This window comes from Procambarus clarkii, chromosome 51, assembly GCF_040958095.1.
Source record: "Procambarus clarkii isolate CNS0578487 chromosome 51, FALCON_Pclarkii_2.0, whole genome shotgun sequence".
Taxonomy (NCBI): domain Eukaryota; kingdom Metazoa; phylum Arthropoda; class Malacostraca; order Decapoda; family Cambaridae; genus Procambarus; species Procambarus clarkii.
Window position 1 is genome coordinate 3,467,601 of NC_091200.1, and position 20,668 is coordinate 3,488,268.

Consider the following 20,668-nt stretch of genomic DNA (forward strand, 5'->3'; position numbering starts at 1 on the left):
ATTAAGCTTTATTTCCGGCGCACCTGCTTCCCGAGGCCCTTCCTACACCAGTGTAATGTTCCGACCACTTGCTGTTATCCGAAGCTGTGATGGGCAGCGAACACGTGCCGAAATCTATTTTGGGGACAGACGTGTTTGCCCACAGGTGCGGCTTGCATAATGAAGGGACCAAAGAGGGGATAATGGCGGTAGCGTCGACATACACCCCCTAGGTAGGCAGACAGATAGATAGGCAGACAGATAGATAGGCAGACAGATAGATAGGCAGACAGATAGATAGGCAGACAGATAAATAGGCAGACAGAACAGGAAAAACACACATACAGGGAGGGAGCTGTAACATTAAGAAATCGATTTTAAAACAGGGAGCATGAGGCTAAGGTTAAAGATGTTTTGTTTTAAAGTGCTTTGTTTGTGCGTGAGAGGGAGAGAGGAAGAGGGAACGGGGAAGATTGTAGGAGGGTTGAGGAACTCTTAATACGCTACTGTCTTCTCGTGTCCGGACACAGAGCAGGTTAACGCCTGGCCACGTCAACTGAATGCCGTCCCTGGGATTGTGCGACACGTCGTCTAACTTCCTCTTTCGGGAACACCGGAGTCGATCAGTCGGAAAATACTGTAAATGGCAATTCGAGTAATGAGATTGTGCGAGTCTCGTGCGCCATTAGATGGTAAGTGCTGCTACACGTTATCTTGCGAATACCGAGGTAAATCCCGTAATTTGCTATCCCGTAAACAATAAATTCTGTTTGTGGTCGTGATTATTCACATTACCGTCTGAGAATACATTCTTGCACTCAGGAGGTGGGTGTGGGCGTGGGTATTGTAAATATAGTATAGTATTTTATTTAAAAAATATATATATTATATATAAATGCATTTATTGAATATAATTCTATGTTATCTATATTATATATAAAAGCATGAAGTAGTGGGGTCCCGTTCTTTCACTTCATCATAATATTCCAACGCCATGTGCTCGTAGTCCTCCAGGTGCTGTTTAGTCATAATATTTTACTGCATTCTCCTGAAAATTATTGTTCTACTCACTCTCGTGTGGAGAAATGTCAAGATTTCTTGAAGAGAAGTTATATATAATATCATAATGCATTCCGTTGTCTAATGATGCAAATATAATTATCTAATCTACTGTCACTCTTCTAAATATGATTGTCATGTGTAAGCACTTTATTATTGTGTTTCTATATGAATATAATTCTATGTTATCTATATCATATATAAAAGCATTAAGTAGTGGAGTTAAATTGTTATTGACAGTAATTTCCCTCAATTTACATTGAACTAACTTGGACTAAAGTTTGAGGCCAATGATTAATATATTTTAAACCTGGAAATACAGCATCAAAACTAAACGATTCTTCAACCCGTTCTCGCAAATTTAATAAGTCAATATTGACTTATTAAATATGTGCATCGATGACATACTTAACATAATAGATACCCTTAAAAAGATTCATAGAAAACACCGACCTTACCTAACCTTGTTAGTATCTTAAGATAAGCATCTTATTGCTTCGTAATTACAATTATTACTTAACCTATACCTATTGATTCTTATAACTCACGACTAATGAATAATACAATCATTCTAGCGAGGAAACACGAAGCTCCGCGCATTCTTGTACGACCTTAGCAAAAACTCCGACGGACATGGGTGTATATATTTGTCTTGAATAATAATTGTCTGTGAGTAGCAAGCATGTCAACCTTCTCTTGTAGTCTCTAACAACAGCTGATATAGTCTTTCCATAAGCATTAAGATATTGTGATACATTAGATACATCGCGTCCTGCCCAGATGATCTATTTCTAGAGTTGGAAAATACTTTAATTTCCACGAATTTCGAAGTACAGCGTCACCAGAGATAACAGTTATGTAAAGCTGGAGGAGGTGTAGTAGTCACTGGCTGGCCGAGTGACTCGTTGGTCACGGGCAAGTGCCGGGCCGAGTGACGACGTTGCTCACAGGGAAGTGGCTGGCCGAGTGACGACGTTGCTCACAGGGAAGTGGCTGGCCGAGTGACGACGTTGCTCACAGGGAAGTGGCTGGCCAAGTGACTCGTTGCTCACGGGCAAGTGTCTGGCCAAGTGACTCGTTGGTCACGGGCAAGTGCCGGGCCGAGTGACGACGTTGCTCACAGGGAAGTGGCTGGCCGAGTGACGACGTTGCTCACAGGGAAGTGGCTGGCCGAGTGACGACGTTGCTCACAGGCAAGTGTCCGGCCAAGTGACGACGTTGCTCACGGGGAAGTGGCAAAAATACCTCGCAATATTTCTCACAAATTATATAAATGATTGTACATGCGGAAAATTACATAATTCAAACATATGTCTGCTGTTTAGAACATATTATGTAGGAGTTAGGAACTAGACCGCGAGTCTCTTGTGCTCACCTAACATACCAGTGCCTGTCTCTCTAGCAGTAAAGGTGAGGTTGAGGTTTAGTTCGTTATGTCCAGCTTACTAAGACCTGTATCTTTTGCGTTATAATTGATCATGACGTTCTAATTCTTTGTCAAGTCTGGCCTTAATGTTGTGGATGAAGGTGACTTTCACAACTTCTTCCTTCAGTGCACACCACTTAATTGTTGACCGCCCGTACATCCATAACTTTAAAGTCGGATTCGACAAAGAATTCAAACGTCAGAATAGTCAAATTATAACGCAACGGGTACAACAAAGCCGCTAGGCAGCGCATAAAGTTACTGATCGATAAGCATTGAAAGGCGATGCTCACATGTCAGCCAATGCCTGTCACAAAACATGAACATGTCCTTTTAATTAGATGAGCATTGATTATTAGGTCTATCGATGCACAAACAGTACTCATACCCCCCCTTACTGCCATAATTATTTTTGTGTTGAATGTCCAGTTGGTGTAGACTGCAGTTAGGGCACCAATTATATTTAAAACAGAGATTGGTAAGATGTGTAATAGTTTTATGTCTTCTGATGGCCATTTGTAGAAAAAATTTCTTTTAAGTGATCGCCCCACAGTGCATAGAGAGTATTATGAGTTACATAGAGCAAGCGTAACAGTGAAGAAGAGATATAGGTAATATTTCACACACACACATGCTCACACTTGTGCATTATTAAGCGAGCTACGATACTACATTTAACAAGGGAGTTGGTGATATTTTATTCGATGGTCTGGGCTGTTTACATTTACTGGGTGCAACGTCTCGCTCAGCCACTGGCAACAGATTTTCTTAAAATCAGTGTCATCATAGTTAGGAACATGGAGGAAACTACGCCTGTACAGATGCCATCAATTAGTAGCTTAAAATGTTCAAATATGACGCACCGCCTTTGCTTTTTTGTAAAGAGATACAAATAATATGTAATTTATAGAATGTCTTATGATTACATGACCTAAGATATGTTTGAAATTCTTTACCTTGAGGAGATCGATTAACCTAATGGTGATTGATGTGAGTAATTACTCACAATTAAGGGAGCTCAGTGCCTCACTGTGGGCAACATAATAGAACGTGGCATTCAACACTCGAGCAGGCATTATTGATTACATTATCAGTAAGATGACAAATGACCATTAATGCCTGCAACTCTGTAACTGTATCTTTTACAATGAAGCTTCAATATGGTCGAGGCCGGAAGCCAGAGCTATAAACGTGGCTCTAACTCTGCACCGCAAGGCACTCTACTATAAAAAAAAAATGTAATACTCACAATTGGCAATCTTGGACAAACCAACAAATACACACACTGAGGCTTTTTGATGTAAGGTCGTGGTTTCTGACCAAAGTGGTCAGGTCAGAGATGTGCGCCAGTGGGGTAGATGTGCGCCAGGGGGTAGATGTGAACCAGGAGGTAGATGTGAGCCAGGGGGGGGGGGTAGATACGTACCAAGAGGTAGAACGGACTTGAGCCGTAACGATCCCATTCAAGGTTAACAATACCCGTGACACAGTAAGTCGTGTTACTGGACAAAGTAGCTCGGCCAATTCTAGGTTTCGTCCTTCCCAAGCTGGTTCTTGAGGTTATCTTGAGGTTATCTTGAGATGATTTCGGGGCTTTAGTGTCCCCGCGGCCCGGTCCTCGACCAGGCCTCCACCCCCAGGAAGCAGCCCGTGACAGCTGACTAACTCCCAGGTACCTATTTACTGCTAGGTAACAGGGCATTCAGGGTGAAAGAAACTTTGCCCATTTGTTTCTGCCTCGTGCGGGAATCGAACCCGCGCCACAGAATTACGAGTCCTGCGCGCTATCCACCAGGCTACGAGGTCCCTTGATAGATCAGTTCTTAACACACATTCTATATTATTATTTGCATATTTATTGCTCATTGAGTTCTACTGCTGCTGTCAAAAGGTTAGATGGCAGGCGGGATTACGAGATATTGTCAAAATGCTCCCGACGTGTACTCCGTGAGATCTCCTGCGTACCTCATGTCAGTTACATATGTAAATCTCATCATTATCAACTCATGATAGTGTCAGTTTATGATAAGACATTTACTCATAACGAGAGTAACAACAAGATACCAACACGCCGGTAGCCAGGGTAATAACAGGAAAAAGTGATATCTTCCACTATATCGTAATCGTCCTACTTAACCCGACGTCCTTCACAAACGGAAGTTTGCTAAAAGGCCTAGAATGCTGGGGCTTCATACATCATATTTTTTATTTTATGCAAAGCTATGATGCGACACCGGCGAGATGGTGTCGAGAATCATTAAGTGAACCTGTGAGTTTTGAAACGTTAGCTGTGCTTGAGAGTAGTATGAGGGAAAAAGAGTTTGAAAGGGTGAACGTCTTGATACTAATTAAAGAAAATTAATTAACATTAAAATTACACATTGTTCCTTTATGTTACTAGAGTACCACATACGCTAACTAATGAGCATTTCCCAGCACCATGGCATCACACGGGGCCAAAATGCTTAAAAGACTATTGTCTTTAATAGCCACTTGCCAGGCAAATAGAGTGAACTAACTTAACACTTGTGATAACTCTCTCTGGCACTGGACAGCAAGGAAATTCTACTGTCTACAACAGTATACTTAGCACTCACGTCAATCGAAACTCAAGCACTGGCTAAGCAATAATAATATTTTAACACAGAATTATAACACATGAACGTACACAAACTTGATTATATTGTTGTGTACCAAGTGGTAACTTGTAATTTATCACATAAGATAATTTAAGTGCTATAAATTATTCCCAGCTCCCGTGTAGCGTATATAACTAGTCCCTAGAGTTAACGTATTATATTTAACGTATATAACTGATTGAATAGTCCCGTATATAACTATATATAACGTATATAACTATATACAGCGGTCCCTCTGTGATGTGAAGGTTGAGGAGTCGTGCTTACAGCCTTGGTGCGAGGGCGATGGATTTCAGTAAAATGAATTTTTAAAATGAGACAGGTGCATGCAGGTGGAGGCGTGTTTGGTACACGTGCATACAGGTGGAGGCGTGCTTGGTGCACGTGCATGCAGGTGGAGGCGTGCTTGGTGCACGTACATGCAGGTGGAGGCGTGCTTGGTGCACGTGCATACAGGTGGAGGCGTGCTTGGTGCACGTGCATACAGGTGGAGGCGTGCTTGGTGCACGTGCATACAGGTGGAGGCGTGCTTGGTACACGTGCATGCAGGTGGAGGCGTGTTTGGTACACGTGCATGCAGGTGGAGGTGTGCTGGGTACACGTGCAGTGAGGCGTGTGGTCAGGCCGCGGCTGAGTGATGGTCAGCACGGGTAACCTGGCGTCCATAATGACTTGCGGCTCCATCACTGTTGATTTTAATTACGTGGCGTCGAAGAGTTCACGCTCGAATATACACACTGGCTCACAGTGCCATGATATATCCATGAAAATCATTTTGAGGCAATGGAGGGGACTCGAACTCGCGACCTGGTGATTCCCAGACACCAGCCTTAACCGACTCGACCACCGTGGTACATAAATATATCAACCCAGAACTCTACTGAGCCATCTGGGAAGTTCTGGAGGTTCCAAACCGGAGTTTTCTAGCCAACCCCACCACACTGGAGCCTATTGTAATTCCCTGGGACTTGAATCTCGTCTGGGTCGCGAGTTCGAGTCTCTCCATTGCCTTAAATTGTTTTTCATTATAACGCTGAATTATCACGATAAGAGTGATTGTTCTTGCGTCTGTCTTTCGCTCGTGAGTGTGTGATTCACCACATAGTTCAGGTTCTCGCAGTGAATGATGGGAAAACATCGTTTCTTCAGAGTCGGTTTCATCCCGCGGTCTGAGAAGTAACAGTACCGGTGGCTAGCGTTCCTCTCCACTGTTATAGCACCTTGGAAGACTCTTTTGAAGGGGGAGGGAGGGAGGGGGGGGAGAACACATTAAGCCGTGAAACTCCTTGGAGTACAGAGGTGCCAGACCATCGTGTGCACACGGCTATCAACACTGCCATCTCGGCTATATTTCATTACTTTCATTACTTGCAAGATCTGACTATAGACAATAATGGGATCTTTTTATTTTTGTTTACATGTTGGTTGATCAGTCCAGCAACCAGGAGGCCTGGTCGATGACCGGGCCGCAGAGACGCTAAGCCCCGGAAGCTCCTCGAGGTAACCTCAAGGTAAGGTATGTTTAGCAAAATTGCAGCTTAATCATGATGTCGTCTTCTATTATGTTTTCTTAGAACTATACTTACCAAAGCTAACCTGGCCTATATACACTTAACAATCTCACCTAAACATAAATAAACTTAGCCAAATATAAACTTGCCCTTATTTGCCTAATTAAACCTAACAATCTTAAACTTGAACTTAAAGTTAAAGTAAACTTATCAAAACATAATTGCATAAATTACATTCGCTTCGAAAACCGCTCCAAAAATACAAGAACTACGAGTAAACTCTAAGAACAGATGAGAGAGTAGACTATTTGATTATTTTTATGTCTGGTGAGGGAAGTTTGAGAGCAGACTTGCTCAACTTCAGTACAAGAGTGATGTCTCAGACGGCGCGACTATATATATACCTTGGGTCTCTTGAGGCACTATTTAGACGTGTGTGTGTGTGTGTGTGTGTGTGTGTGGGTGTGTGTGTGTGTGTGTGTGTGTGTGTGTGTGTGTGTGTGTACTCACCTAGTTGTACTTGCGGGGGTTGAGCTTTAGCTCTTTGGTCCCGCCTCTCAACCGTCAATCAACAGGTGTACAGGTTCCTGAGCCTACTGGGCTCTATCATATCTACACTTGACACTGTGTATGGAGTCAGCCTCCACCACATCACTTCCTAATAGAGTGTGTGTGTGTGTGTGTGTGTGTGTGTGTGTGTGTGTGTGTGTGTGTGTGTGTGTGTGTGTGTGTGTGTCTTTAGATCAGATAACTTTCGCCTGGTTTTCCACCGCTATCACTCCTCGCCTCTGGAAGTAGCTCACGGAAGAGTGAAAGGTCCTCCTCCTCCTCCTCCATCTGTCTCACCAGAGTGGTAATAACTAGCGGAGTTTCCGCTTGTCCTCTTCCTTTAAGACTTGTTCCTGATGTTTCCACGTGCTCAGAAGCTGTTTTCATTTATATGAAGCAATTCATTTGGTCAGCTTTGGTGAAGTTTGGTTAGGTTAGCTAAGGTTTGGTTAGGTTAGGTTAGGTTAGGTTAGGTTAGCTAAGGTTTGGTTAGGAGGTTGAGGGGAACTTGTGGCTGGGCACCGGAGGAAATATATAATAATGCAAAGAAAGTGTTAATCCCGGAAGACCACATATAACGCCGTCTGGATTAGGAATACCCAAGAGATCCTTGGTACCGCTCAAGGTACCGCTCAAGGTACCGCTCAAGACCGGAGATGCACACTAGGAGTGATCTTAAAGGAAGCAAATTCGCCGAAGAATCTGCTTCCTTTAAGACCGTATTATAAAATAAGTAAATTTTTATATAATACGGAAAATCGAGACGACGAGAATTACTTACTGGATCGAGGAAGTTTTGACAGTGAGGTGTGGGTGTCCGTGGGCAGCTGAGAGTGAGGTGTGGGTGTCCGTGGGCAGCTGAGAGTGAGGTGTGGGTGTCCGTGGGCAGTTGAGAGTGAGGTGTGGGTGTCCGTGGGCAGTTGAGAGTGAGGTGTGGGTGTCCGTGGGCAGCTGAGAGTGAGGTGTGGGTGTCCGTGGGCAGCTGAGAGTGAGGTGTGGGTGTCCGTGGGCAGCTGAGAGTGAGGTGTGGGTGTCCGTGGGCAGCTGAGAGTGAGGTGTGGGTGTCCGTGGGCAGCTGAGAGTGAGGTGTGGGTGTCCGTGGGCAGCTGAGAGTGAGGTGTGGGTGTCCGTGGGCAGCTGAGAGTGAGGTGTGGGTGTCCGTGGGCAGTTGAGAGTGAGGTGTGGGTGTCCGTGGGCAGCTGAGAGTGAGGTGTGGGTGTCCGTGGGCAGCTGAGAGTGAGGTGTGGGTGTCCGTGGGCAGCTGAGAGTGAGGTGTGGGTGTCCGTGGGCAGTTGAGAGTGAGGTGTGGGTGTCCGTGGGCAGCTGAGAGTGAGGTGTGGGTGTCCGTGGGCAGCTGAGAGTGAGGTGTGGATGTCCGTGGGCAGCCGACACTTTTCTTCGTTTCCTCGGTGTTTAAACAGAACTTGTGGTCGACCAATCCAACGAAAATTCATTCATTGCAATAGCGTGTAGTTAAGCGACTCCTAAACCTTCATGTTGTTTGCTTTGATCTCCCTCTTACTCCTCTGTCCGTTTATTGTCTGTCTGTCTGGCTCTTCTCTCTCGCTCTCCCTCATTCCTTCTTAACTACCCATAAGTAATTTCATAACGGTAAAATCCATCACCGAATATTTGCGAAATGTGAACGTGTGTAAATGCCTCGCATGTCAATACGTAGTTGTTTGTGGCGGCGATGCTGTTGGAGCTGGTTACTTAATAAAAATAAACAAAATAAAATGTTTATCCAGGTAAGGTATATACATACAAGAGATTTTACATAAATTGATCGATTTATAGATGGAGCTAGTACATACAATGCCTAAAGCCACTATTACGCAAAGCGTTTCGGGCAGGAAACTTCTGCTTGTCTCTATCCGGTTTCTAGTCTTTCTGTAATGGTAGGAAGACATAAAGCCATACTTTCGTGGCGATAGCCTGATCATGAGGCTATTGTTGATTATAGCCTTGAGGCCTACTAGCCATTACAGCCTGACTGATCTCGTACTTCAGACAGGAGCTTTTTTTTTTTTTAATTTTCTCTTGCAAACTTCATCCTGCAATATTTCATCCTTCTTACAGAATCTATAAGAGACGAGACCCCTATGATGTCAACAGTGTTCATGGCACCTGTTCTTCTGACGGAACTTACACTGCACTTCCTACCTACCGTCTCCCTCACTCCAATTAGTTATAAATTTATTGTGTAGATTTAGGACTTACAGTTAGTGATTCCATGTATAGATGACATCTCATGACTTTGTCCTAGAGAGTATATTCTAAGAGCTTTGAGGCTGGCAGTAAAGGTCATCTGTTTTCTCTCCAGGATATTCCCCCTTGTCCTCAAGGACGGTGCGAGTACGTCAGTATCAAAGACGACACAACACTAGTGCCGTGAACAGTGCCAGAACTGGCGTGACATCCCTTGTGCGGGCGACGAGTCACAATAACGTGGCTGAAGTATGTTGACCAGATCACACACTAGAAGGTGAAGGGACGACGACGTTTCGGTCCGTCCTGGAGCAGTCTCAAGTCGAAGGGAAACGTCGTCGTCCCTTCACCTTCTAGTGTGTGGTCTGGTCAACATCCCTTGTGTTAAAGTAATCTTGCTCTACCTGGCCATGTTCATTACTATAGCTGTGTTTACTCTGGTGTACTCACTAAACGCAAGGTCGTCCCCACAGTATTATTCCAGGACCTTTTAGCCGTTTGTTTTCTCTGTGAAAGATCAGACTGCGTCTTGTATTCTGCGCGCATTTTAAGTTCCAAACAGTCTCTGTATCGTAGTTAAAATTTGCTACTATTAAAGCTAGTAAGCACTCAATACTCGTCCTGTGAATAGTAATGGAGCCCTAACTTGTCTTGTGAGCAGTAATAGACCCTTATACTTCCTGTGATCATTAGTGGACCCATATTCGTCCTGTGAATGGTAAGGGGATACAAATTCGTTCTATGAAGTATAGGGGAAATATCAGGGTACAGAATCGGCTAAAGAACTCAATGTTCGTTTAGCTAAGTTACAGCATTGATAAGCTAGTCAGTTTAACATTCACAGTCTAGTGACACACAATGGGTTCAGACGAAGGTTTTATTGGTATCAAAATATAGTAATATACTGCCTTGTAACAGAACAATTATGTTCATATTCGACATGGTCCTCAAAGGTTGACAACTGTGAGATTGATTGATGAAGATTAAGCCACCCAAGAGGTGGCATAGGCATGAGTGGCCCGTAAGCAGCTCTGGGAGCCACAAGCTAATTAAGTCGTGGAGCAACACCACCTCTTCCTTCCCTTCCCAGATATTAATAACTTGGACCCACCTGCCTGGTGAAGGGTGGACGGCTGAGCTCGAGACCGGGGATCTGGTCCCCCGGATGGGGGTGATGGTGAGGTTAGCAGAGTTGGGGATGGGTCACCCATGGGCAGGGGTTAAGGTTTGGTTGGGGGAAGAGTGGTGTGTGTGGCTGTTGAGTTCTTGTGCAGTTTAGTGTTGTGATGTTGGAGAAAACATGAGAGTAATAGAACTTACGGAAGGCCAAGGGGCCAAGAGGGAAGGCCAAGGGGCCAAGAGGGAAGGCCAAGAAGGTCAGAAGGCCAAGAAGGCCAAGGGGAAGGCCAAGGGGCTAAGGTGATGGCCCATGCGAGGCAGCATCTCATCACACACACCAACTAAACTCATTCATGTATTCATCAAACTTCCGCTTGAAATAATGCAGCAATTTCACATCTATTTCGTTTCACGGTAATTTGTTCCATAAATAAACAACCCTATTACCAAATCAATATATACCCATGTCTTTTTTAATCCAAACTCGTCCAATTTGTATATATTAAGTTGCTATATTTTGTGTTGATATATTCAGCACCTTAATATCACGTCTCCTCTTACTCTTCGCCTTTCTAGAGAATGTAAATAAGGCTTTCTTGATCTCTCCATAAGGGAGAGTCAACAACAATTCCGACTCGAGAAATACCTGTGAAGGACACCCCGTCTCCGTTCACTCCGTGTAGGGCCACACTTCCGTCTTGTTGTGTCTACAGTGACTTATCTGGCGAGGTGCGACCATTGCTCAACTGCTGCCCTCTGTATGTTGGAGTTTTCGTCGCACGTGTTATATCTGTGTTAGAAGTAACTACAGTTTTGCTAGACTATTTTTAGCAATATTTTAGAAACATTTAGCACATTTTAGAAATGAGGTAAACATTTGTAAACGATGACTATAGAGTTATATGACCATTGTCGGTTGTCGTCCCTCCTGTATGTACCTCAGGTCCGGTGTTGACGACGGGCCGCGGGCAAGGGTTCTGTCAACTGGCTGTTACGTGTTGACGGCGGGCGGGGGAGGGTTGCGTCAACGGGCTGGTCGTTTCAGTAGTTTCCCAGTGGGCACAATATTCAGGTATAACGTAGATTAAACGTTGAATTTAACGCTTCGATATTGTGCCCATTGTGTTGTAGTTAACGAAGGTACATTTATTCCATTATCTAATTTTTAGGTTAGCGTTTGCCGCAGTGGAGAGTAGAGTAGGTAGGTAGGTAGGTTGAGGAGAGTAGATTGGTAGGTAGGTTGAGGAGAGTAGATTGGTAGGTAGGTTGAGGAGAGTAGATTGGTGGGTGGGTTGAGGAGAGTAGATTGGTAGGTAGGTTGAGGAGAGTAGATTGGTAGGTAGGTTGAGGAGAGTAGATTGGTAGGTAGGTTGAGGAGAGTAGATTAGTAGGTAGGTTGAGGAGAGTAGATTGGTAGGTAGGTTGAGGAGAGTAGATTGGTAGGTAGGTTGAGGAGAGTAGATTGGTAGGTAGGTTGAGGAGAGTAGATTGGTAGGTAGGTTGAGGAGAGTAGATAGGTGGGTGGGTGGGTGGGTGGAGGAGAGTAGATAGATAGGTGGGTGGAGGAGAGCAGATAGGTGTGTTAGTGGAGGAGAGTAGATAGGTGGGTGGGTGGGTGGAGGAGAGTAGATAGACAGATGGGTGGAGGAGAGGCAGCTACACACTGGTGGTGGCCAGAATAACCAATGTGTGGGGAACGACTCCCAGCACAGCTTGTGTAGTAAATAATGACGAAGCTCTTTAGCAGTGACGTAGATGGCGCTTATTTACATGGAGTCACTGTATGTAGGCTAAGGTTAGAACACTCAAGAGATCCAAGGACTCACACTGCACATGAGTCAGCCAGCTTCACCGGGACATGGAAAAGTATCTTCAATATCCATAAAATTAGATGTCTGTAAGAGGTTCGCGACCAGATGCTGTGGCCTAGCTTCGCCCAAATTTGAACCGGAATTATTGTTGGGTACATGCCCAACATGGGTGGGGGTCGGGGTTGGCATCATTGAAAAGATGTTTTACCCTTTTGTAAAACTTTAAGTGCTGATAATGACAAACTTGAAAGGAAAAATCTAATAATTCTTTTAAGTCTGAATAAACTTTGACATTGTGGTATTTTGTTCAGATCTTCTGGATTGTGTTAATGTCTGGTGAACATTAATATTGTGATGAACAACTTTGGGTTGGCCAGTGAATGTTGCCTGCTCTCTACGTCTCGGTGGTCAGCCGGAGGCAGCGGAGCCTGTCTGCACCTCTGACGTTTCCCGTGGTAAACAGCAGTGACAATATTGCAACAGTCGGGAGCAGTGATTGTATATTACGAGTCAGAGACGGATTGTAGAGACGTCCTCTAGAGGTGATGCTACAATATCTGTGTTCTACCCAGACGTTAGGGACCATATGCTTGCGTTCGCCTGTTGGTGATAGAGGAAGTTATGTAAGAACCGCTCCTTAGGCATTGTTGTGACAGCATGCCGTCGGGAGCCGAAGTAGCATGCGTCTAGCCGCACCAGCTGACGCCGGGGTGCTGAAACACACTCCTTAACACGCCAGCTCCTTCATTTCTCTCTCCCTCTCTCTCTCTCTCTCCCTCTCTCTCTCTCCCTCATTCTCCTTAGCAGAACCCCACTTACGCTAAAACACCATACACGCCCAATACACACAGCCCATTTTCCCCTCCTTCCCCACATACTCGCACACACACACACACACACACACACACACACACACACACACACACACACACACACACGCAGTAAGAATGGGAACACTCACACACGCAATATCTCAGAACTAAATGCATGCACTCAAACCCACGTAGGCCCGCGAGTACTTGCTGTCACACAAGTGTACACACACACACACACACACACACACACACACACACACACACACACACACACACACACACACACACACACATACATATATAACTAAGAGACATGAGTTACGAGGAAAGGCTGCGTGAACTGCACCTCACGTCGAAGGAAGACAGGAGAGCTGGGATAGTAAATCGTGCCTCACATGCTTAATAGAAGTCTACGACCAGCGACAAAAATTAGGCAAGAAAGAGGAGGGTGGGAACACAGAATTTTCTTGGACTATCAGAAAGCCTTTGACACAGTACTCATAAAAGGATGTTACACAAGTTGGAGACAAACAGGAGTAAAAGGTAAGGTGCACCGGTGGATAAGGGAGTATCTAAGCAACAGGAAACAGCGAGTAACCTAGTTACAGCCCGGTCCTGTGCCAGGTAGGTCCACAACGGGCTCACCATAGCCCGTGCTACTTGGAACTTTTAGTTCCAAGTAGCACGGGCTACTTGGAACTAGTAGTAGTAGTAGTAGATTCAGCTACTTGAAACTTTTAGTTCCAAGTAGCTGAATCTAAAACAACAACAACAACAGCGAGTAACTGTGAGGGAGCAGACATCAGAGTGGCGAGATGTCACCAGCAGAGTCCCACGGAGCTCTGTACTTGGACCCATCCTGTTTCTGATATACGTAAACGATCTTCCAGAGGGTATAGACTCATTCCTCTCAATGTTTGCTGATGATGCAAAAATTATGAGACGGATTAAGAGAGATGAAGATAGACAGAGAGTACAGGATGACCTGTACAAACTGGAGGAATGGTCTAGAAAATGGCTACTAAAATTTAACTCAGAGAAGTGTAAAGTAATGAAATTACGTACTCACCTATTTTTAGGTGAATTTAGCTAAAATTAAGTGAAGGGAACAGGAGGTTGAACACAAGGTACCATCTGGGAAGTGAAATCCTGCAAGAGTCAAATAGAGAGAGAGAGATCTGGGGGTTGATATCACACCGAACCTGTCCCCAGAAGCCCACATCAAAAGGATTTCATCAGTGGCATATGCTAGATAGGCCAACATAAGAACTGCCATTAGAAACATTTGTAAGGAATCGTTCAGGACCTTGTATACCACTTATGTCAGACCAATCCTAGAGTATGCAGCTCCAGCCAGGAGTCCATACCTAGTTAAACACAGGACAAAGTTAGAGAAGATTCAAAGGTATATCACCAGACTAGTCCCAGAACTGAGTGGTATGAGCTACGAGGAAAAGCTAGGGGAGCTAAGCCTCACGTCCCTGAAAGATTGAAAAGTAAGGGGAGACATGATAACCACCTACAAATTTCTCAGGGAAATTGACAGGGGTAAACAAAGACCAATTCTTTAGCACGGGTGGAACACGAACAAGGGGACACAGGTGGAAACTTAGTACCCAAATGTGCCACAGAGACATTGGAAAGAATACTTTCAGTGTCGGAGTAGTTAACAAATGGAATGCATTAAGCAGTGATGTGGTGGAGGCTGACTCCATACACAGTTTCAAATGTAGATTTAATAGAGCCCAGTAGGCTCAGCTTCTGTACACCAGTTGATTGACAGTTGAGAGGCGGGACCAAAGAGGTAAAGCTCAACCCCCGCAAGCACAACTAGGTGAGTACACCTATGATATTCACAAGTGTTGTTTGTATTCATATTTTATTTTTATGGTTTCATTGTTGGCAGCTGTTACAGCATGGCATTAAAATACTTTCCCCCGCCTCCCACAGATGTCAGTCATGAGGGAGGCACGGGTCCTCTGCCTGTCTCTCTTCATTGTAAACAGTCACACCCACATCCACACTCTCCGATCAAAGAGAGATCTTTTGGGAGTGGATATCTACAGAGGTACGTATATTCTCTGTGACGGGACCACCAGATCATGTGACGTTTACACTACGATAATGTTATTATTTTGTATACAAATGTGCATGTTTTTTTATTTATTTGTAAATTATCACCAATGTGTAGAAAGTGGAACCTTCCTTTTTCGTCACAGATTTGAACACCTCACCGTCCTCGGCTAACTCTCCCCCCAACTCTTGGCTGTACAAGTTCCCTCCGTGGTTCCTACCTGGGAACCCCGCACCGGAGGGCTTTCACTCTCACCGAGACACACACAAAGCTGGCACTCCCGAGTTCTCCATGGTAGACGACGGCGACATCCTCATCATCGACAACTTTGGCGTTAGTGATCTCGTTGGTCACATTAACAACGTTAGAGTCCCTGGCAACTCAGCGTTCCGAGACGAAGTAGTGCAGACACTTCTTGATGTTAAGTATAGTAGAGGTCAAAACCCTGCTTTCCGAAAAGGGAAAGTCGCTTCTGAAGGCACATCTGGTGAATTGGTGACTCCCTGGTTAGTGCCCCAGAGCGTGCCAGAGCCACCCCTGCCCTCCCCGGTCCCTACTGCGCCTATCTCCCTCCACGACAACCATGACAACGACGTAAGGGATCAAACCCACGGAGGGAAAGTTAATCTCGTTAATACAGCGTTGCGGCCTAACGAAGCCTTCCCTTTCATTTCAGACAATGAAGATGTTTTTCGGACAATAACGTCATCAAGAGAGCCCACTCCAACAGACGTTGATAACAAAGGGTTCCGGCCGAGCCCCTTTGACCGGTTGCGTACTGCGCGTCCCATTAACAGAGCTCAGGTTGAACATTCTTCCAGTAACAAAGATACCTTCCGGCCATCAAAGCTGATCTCCGTGACTCGTGTGTCCGAGGACTCGTCACCAGGAGCTCCAGCGGTAACTTCGCCAGGACAGAAACATGGCGTCGGCAACAGTAACTTTCAGCACAATATTATCAGCAAAAACTTTTTTAGAGACCGACAAGCTGTTCTGCTCAAGGCATCAGATCGGCCAAGATCATCGAGAACCTTGATTCGTGGCAACGACAATGATATCGGGAATCCCCAGTTGATCAGCAAACAAGATGACCCATTATGGGTACCCTTTGTCCCAGGTGTACCTTTGTTCCTCCAGCGAAGCAGAAGGCTGTCACAAACCGGGAGCCGAGGAGAACCCCTACGAAATAAAGATCACCCTCACAATTCACAGCTTGACACTTTAGGAAGCCCACAGGATGTAGTCAGCGACCCACAGCTCCGAAATCGAGAAGAATCGGAATCAAACTCTTTTCAGTTACCCTCGAGCATCCAGGATATTATCAACAGCGACTCTGACACAGCCCAGCCGCTGTATATCAGAGAACCCATCTCTGTCACCTCAAGCCGTGGGACATCATCAAACAGAGGAGACGACGGAAGCGACAGATGGTCCTGGCCGACGTTTTGAGTGGCAAGATTGTGATTATATCCCGCTTAGTAGATTGTAATTGACACGCTCAGTGGTATTCGACTCACATCACACACATTGACCCTGCGTCGCTACACACACACATTGACCCTGCGTCGCTGCACACACACATTGACCCTGCGTCGCTACACACACACATTGACCCTGCGTCGCTACACACACACATTGACCCTGCGTCGCTGTACACACACATTGACCCTGCGTCGCTGCACACACACATTGACCCTGCGTCGCTGCACACACACATTGACCCTGCGTCGCTGCACACACACATTGACCCTGCGTCGCTGTACACACACACATTGACCCTGCGTCGCTGTGCACACACATTGACCCTGCGTCGCTGTACACACACATTGACCCTGCGTCGCTGTACACACACATTGACCCTGCGTCGCTGTACACACACATTGACCCTGCGTCGCTGTACACACACACATTGACCCTGCGTCGCTGTACACACACACATTGACCCTGCATCGCTGTACACACACACATTGACCCTGCGTCGCTGTACACACACATTGACCCTGCGTCGCTGTACACACACACATTGACCCTGCGTCGCTGTACACACACACATTGACCCTGCGTCGCTGTACACACACATTGAGCCTGCGTCGCTGTCCACACACACATTGACCCTGCGTCGCTGTACACACACATTGACCCTGCGTCGCTGTACACACACATTGACCCTGCGTCGCTACACACACACATTGACCCTGCGTCGCTGTACACACACATTGACCCTGCGTCGCTGCACACACACATTGACCCTGCGTCGCTACACACACACATTGACCCTGCGTCGCTGTACACACACACATTGACCCTGCGTCGCTGTACACACACACATTGAGCCTGCGTCGCTGTACACACACACATTGACCCTGCGTCGCTGTACACACACACATTGACCCTGCGTCGCTGTACACACACACACTGACCCTGCGTCGCTGTACACACACACATTGACCCTGCGTCGCTGTACACACACACATTGACCCTGCGTCGCTGTACACACACACATTGACCCTGCGTCGCTGTACACACACACATTGACCCTGCGTCGCTGTACACACACACATTGACCCTGCGTCGCTGTACACACACACATTGACCCTGCGTCGCTGTACACACACACATTGACCCTGCGTCGCTGTACACACACACACATTGACACTGCGTCATTAACAAAGTTTCTTACACCCTGAAGAAACCCTACCAACCGATTTAATATATATTGTATTTATATGATCTATGTGTATAGTTTTCTTACTTCTAAAATGTATTGTTAATATTGCTCCATATCTGTTCATAATATTTGTAAATAAAGTGACACATGTATCGTCGCACCATTTATATCCCGAGAATATATATACATTATATTTGGACCCACTCATCTACCCCGAGGCAATAATACATATAATGACGGTCACAGACGCTTATAAAGCGATACATACACAGGTATACTCCGCTTCTCGGTGTGTATATATACAGTTTAGTTTAGTCCTGAACATAGTACAGAACTCAAATATACTTGCTGATGATAAGTGAACTATGTTGACCAGACCACACACTAAAAGTAGAAGGGACGACGACGTTTCGGTCCGTCCTGGACCATTCTCAAGTCGATTGTCACAATCGACTTGAGAATGGTCCAGGACGGACCGAAACGTCGTCGTCCCTTCTACTTTTCGTGTGTGGTCTGGTCAACATACTTCAGCCACGTTATTGTGACTCATCGCCTGCATAAGTGAACTATTGTAGTGGCCTAGAAAATCCTCCGGCGGGGATAGCCCTCAAGTCCAACAGGTAAATGTAGTTTTTTGACAAAAACTCTAACAACTAACAGTTTACATCTTTAATTCACTGCACTAGAAACCGGTATTTTATCAGATATAAATTTACTATTATTATGCGGGCGATGAGTCACAATAACGTGGCTAAAGTAAGTTGACCAGACCACACACACTAGAAGGTGAAGGAACGACGACGTTTCGGTCCGTCCTGGACCATTCTCAAGTCGATTATTATTATGCACTGTTAGACCTAGGTAAGGTTTGCTAAAGTAAGTTGACCAGACCACACACGCTAGAAGGTGAAGGAACGACGACGTTTCGGTCCGTCCTGGACCATTCTCAAGTCGATTATTATTATGCACTGTTAGACCTAGGTAAGGTTTGGAAAGGGGTTTTGGTTAGGTTGATTATACAGTGTTTACAAGCTGGCAGTGAATGGAGAACTTTCTAACAGTTATGTTGGTAAATGTACACAATAAGGAATGTCACCGACTAGGAGTCGGTATCCTGTAAACTGTATCCTGTACCTCGTGAAGCCTTGAGGTTACCTTCAGAGGATTTCGGGGCTAAGCGTCCCCGCGGCCCGGTCGTCGACCAGGTCGCCTCCCCCAGCCACCGAGAATTTGTTTTGATGATAGTTTTGTGTTAGGCTTAAGGTCGATCAACCTGTGAAGGGTTATTTGGCTACTACAGTAGCTTAACTGATCATCAGAAAGCTTAACTGACCATCGGAAAGCTTAACTGCCCATCAGAAAGCTTAACTGCCCATCAGACAGCTTAACTGACCATTAGAAAGCTTAACTGACCACCAGACACCTTAACTGACCACCAGACACCTTAACTGACCACCAGACACCTTAACTGACCACCAGACAGCTTAACTAATCATCAGACAGCTTAACTGAGCACCAGACAGCTCGCCCGTTCTCTTGATTTGCCACTCAGTAAAAATTCCAATCAATACCCTAACTAGAAACGTACGAACCCAAGCAACCAAACTTATTTATAGAGTCCAATGCATAGAAAGAGAGGAAAATTTGTAAGGCGTTTCTTTTATATATAAGATACGTTTCTAACGTTGGTAAAGATGTGAAAACACGACCTATTTTTTAGAGGACGGGTTGATCAAGTATACTTTAGTTCCGGTCTGTAAACCGAGTACAATTCTCGGTGTACACATACAGTGATGGCCTGAAATTTGTTTTCCTAAACCCCATTTTAATGAGGATCGGGAATTATCTATGGTATAATAGATATAAAAACGTTATAATATTTTATAATCTGTTGACTATATTTAAAGTTATTGCCGCCTATTATAAAGAAGAAGAAACAGGATAGTACCTATTGCAATTGTGAAGCAATCTACACAATGTGGATTATACCGTCCAACCACTTGGGCTGGACGGTAGAGCGACGGTCTCGCTTCATGCAGTCATTCTTCAATGACCACTTCGGCGGTCATTCCCCGACCGTCCAAGTGGTTGGGCACCATTCCTTTCCCCCCGTCCGATCCCAAATCCTTATCCTGACCCCTTCCCAGTGCTATATAGTCGTAATGGCTTGGTGCTTTCTCCTTATATACCCCCTTCCCTTCCCGACATGTGCTGGTCCACACCGCCATCTGCTGAGTCTCTAAACAGTCCGATAAGTAAGAAATAATCAAACATAACCTTTTCTAGGCTTAATATAGTACACATATGTAATAAATTACAGCTAGGATTTACCTTTTCATTGGAGACTTTCGGGGCCGTGGAGAGGGGGACTTGCTGCATGGGTAACAGCTTCTTCCCAGTATCAACCTACTCTGGCTTTGCGCCCTGGAGAGGCCACTCCAGACCGACAACCAGAGCGCAACTCCATAGTCTCCTGAGACTGATGGATGCCTACTACTACAGCTAAGATTACGTATATTAGGCCTAGGATTACTTATTGAAATTGAAATTGAAATAAGTTTATTGAGGTAAAATACACACAAAGGGATGAGGTAGCTCAAGCTATTCTCACCCCGTTCAGTACATCGTGTTAATACATAGATACACATCACAAACAATAAACGTATTACCGAACATTCTGAGAGATAAACATATACATTTCCTAATTACTTATTTAGACGAAGACTTAAATGATTATGTTGTTACAATTTTGTTGTTGTACATTCAACATAGCAGTAGAGGTCTTGGGTGCAACGCTCCATATTGTGCAC

General features: G+C 45.1%; 1 protein-coding gene across 3 annotated transcripts in view; it reads left to right on the plus strand.

Moving 5' to 3' along the window:
* Positions 1-17,997, plus strand: part of LOC123774487 (uncharacterized) — a 44,295-nt gene extending 26,298 nt beyond the window's left edge. The window contains exons 2-4 of one of the 3 annotated variants that reach the window (XM_069303884.1): positions 6,537-6,619; positions 15,067-15,184; positions 15,336-17,997. In XM_069303884.1, the coding sequence (XP_069159985.1) occupies positions 15,067-15,184; positions 15,336-16,639 (1,422 nt within the window). In that variant the 5' untranslated portion in view covers positions 6,537-6,619 and the 3' untranslated portion in view covers positions 16,640-17,997. The remainder of the gene's footprint in view (positions 1-6,536; positions 6,620-15,066; positions 15,185-15,335) is intronic. The other 2 variants (XM_069303882.1, XM_045768822.2) reach the window with 2 other exon arrangements.
* Positions 17,998-20,668: the final 2,671 nt, after the last annotated feature.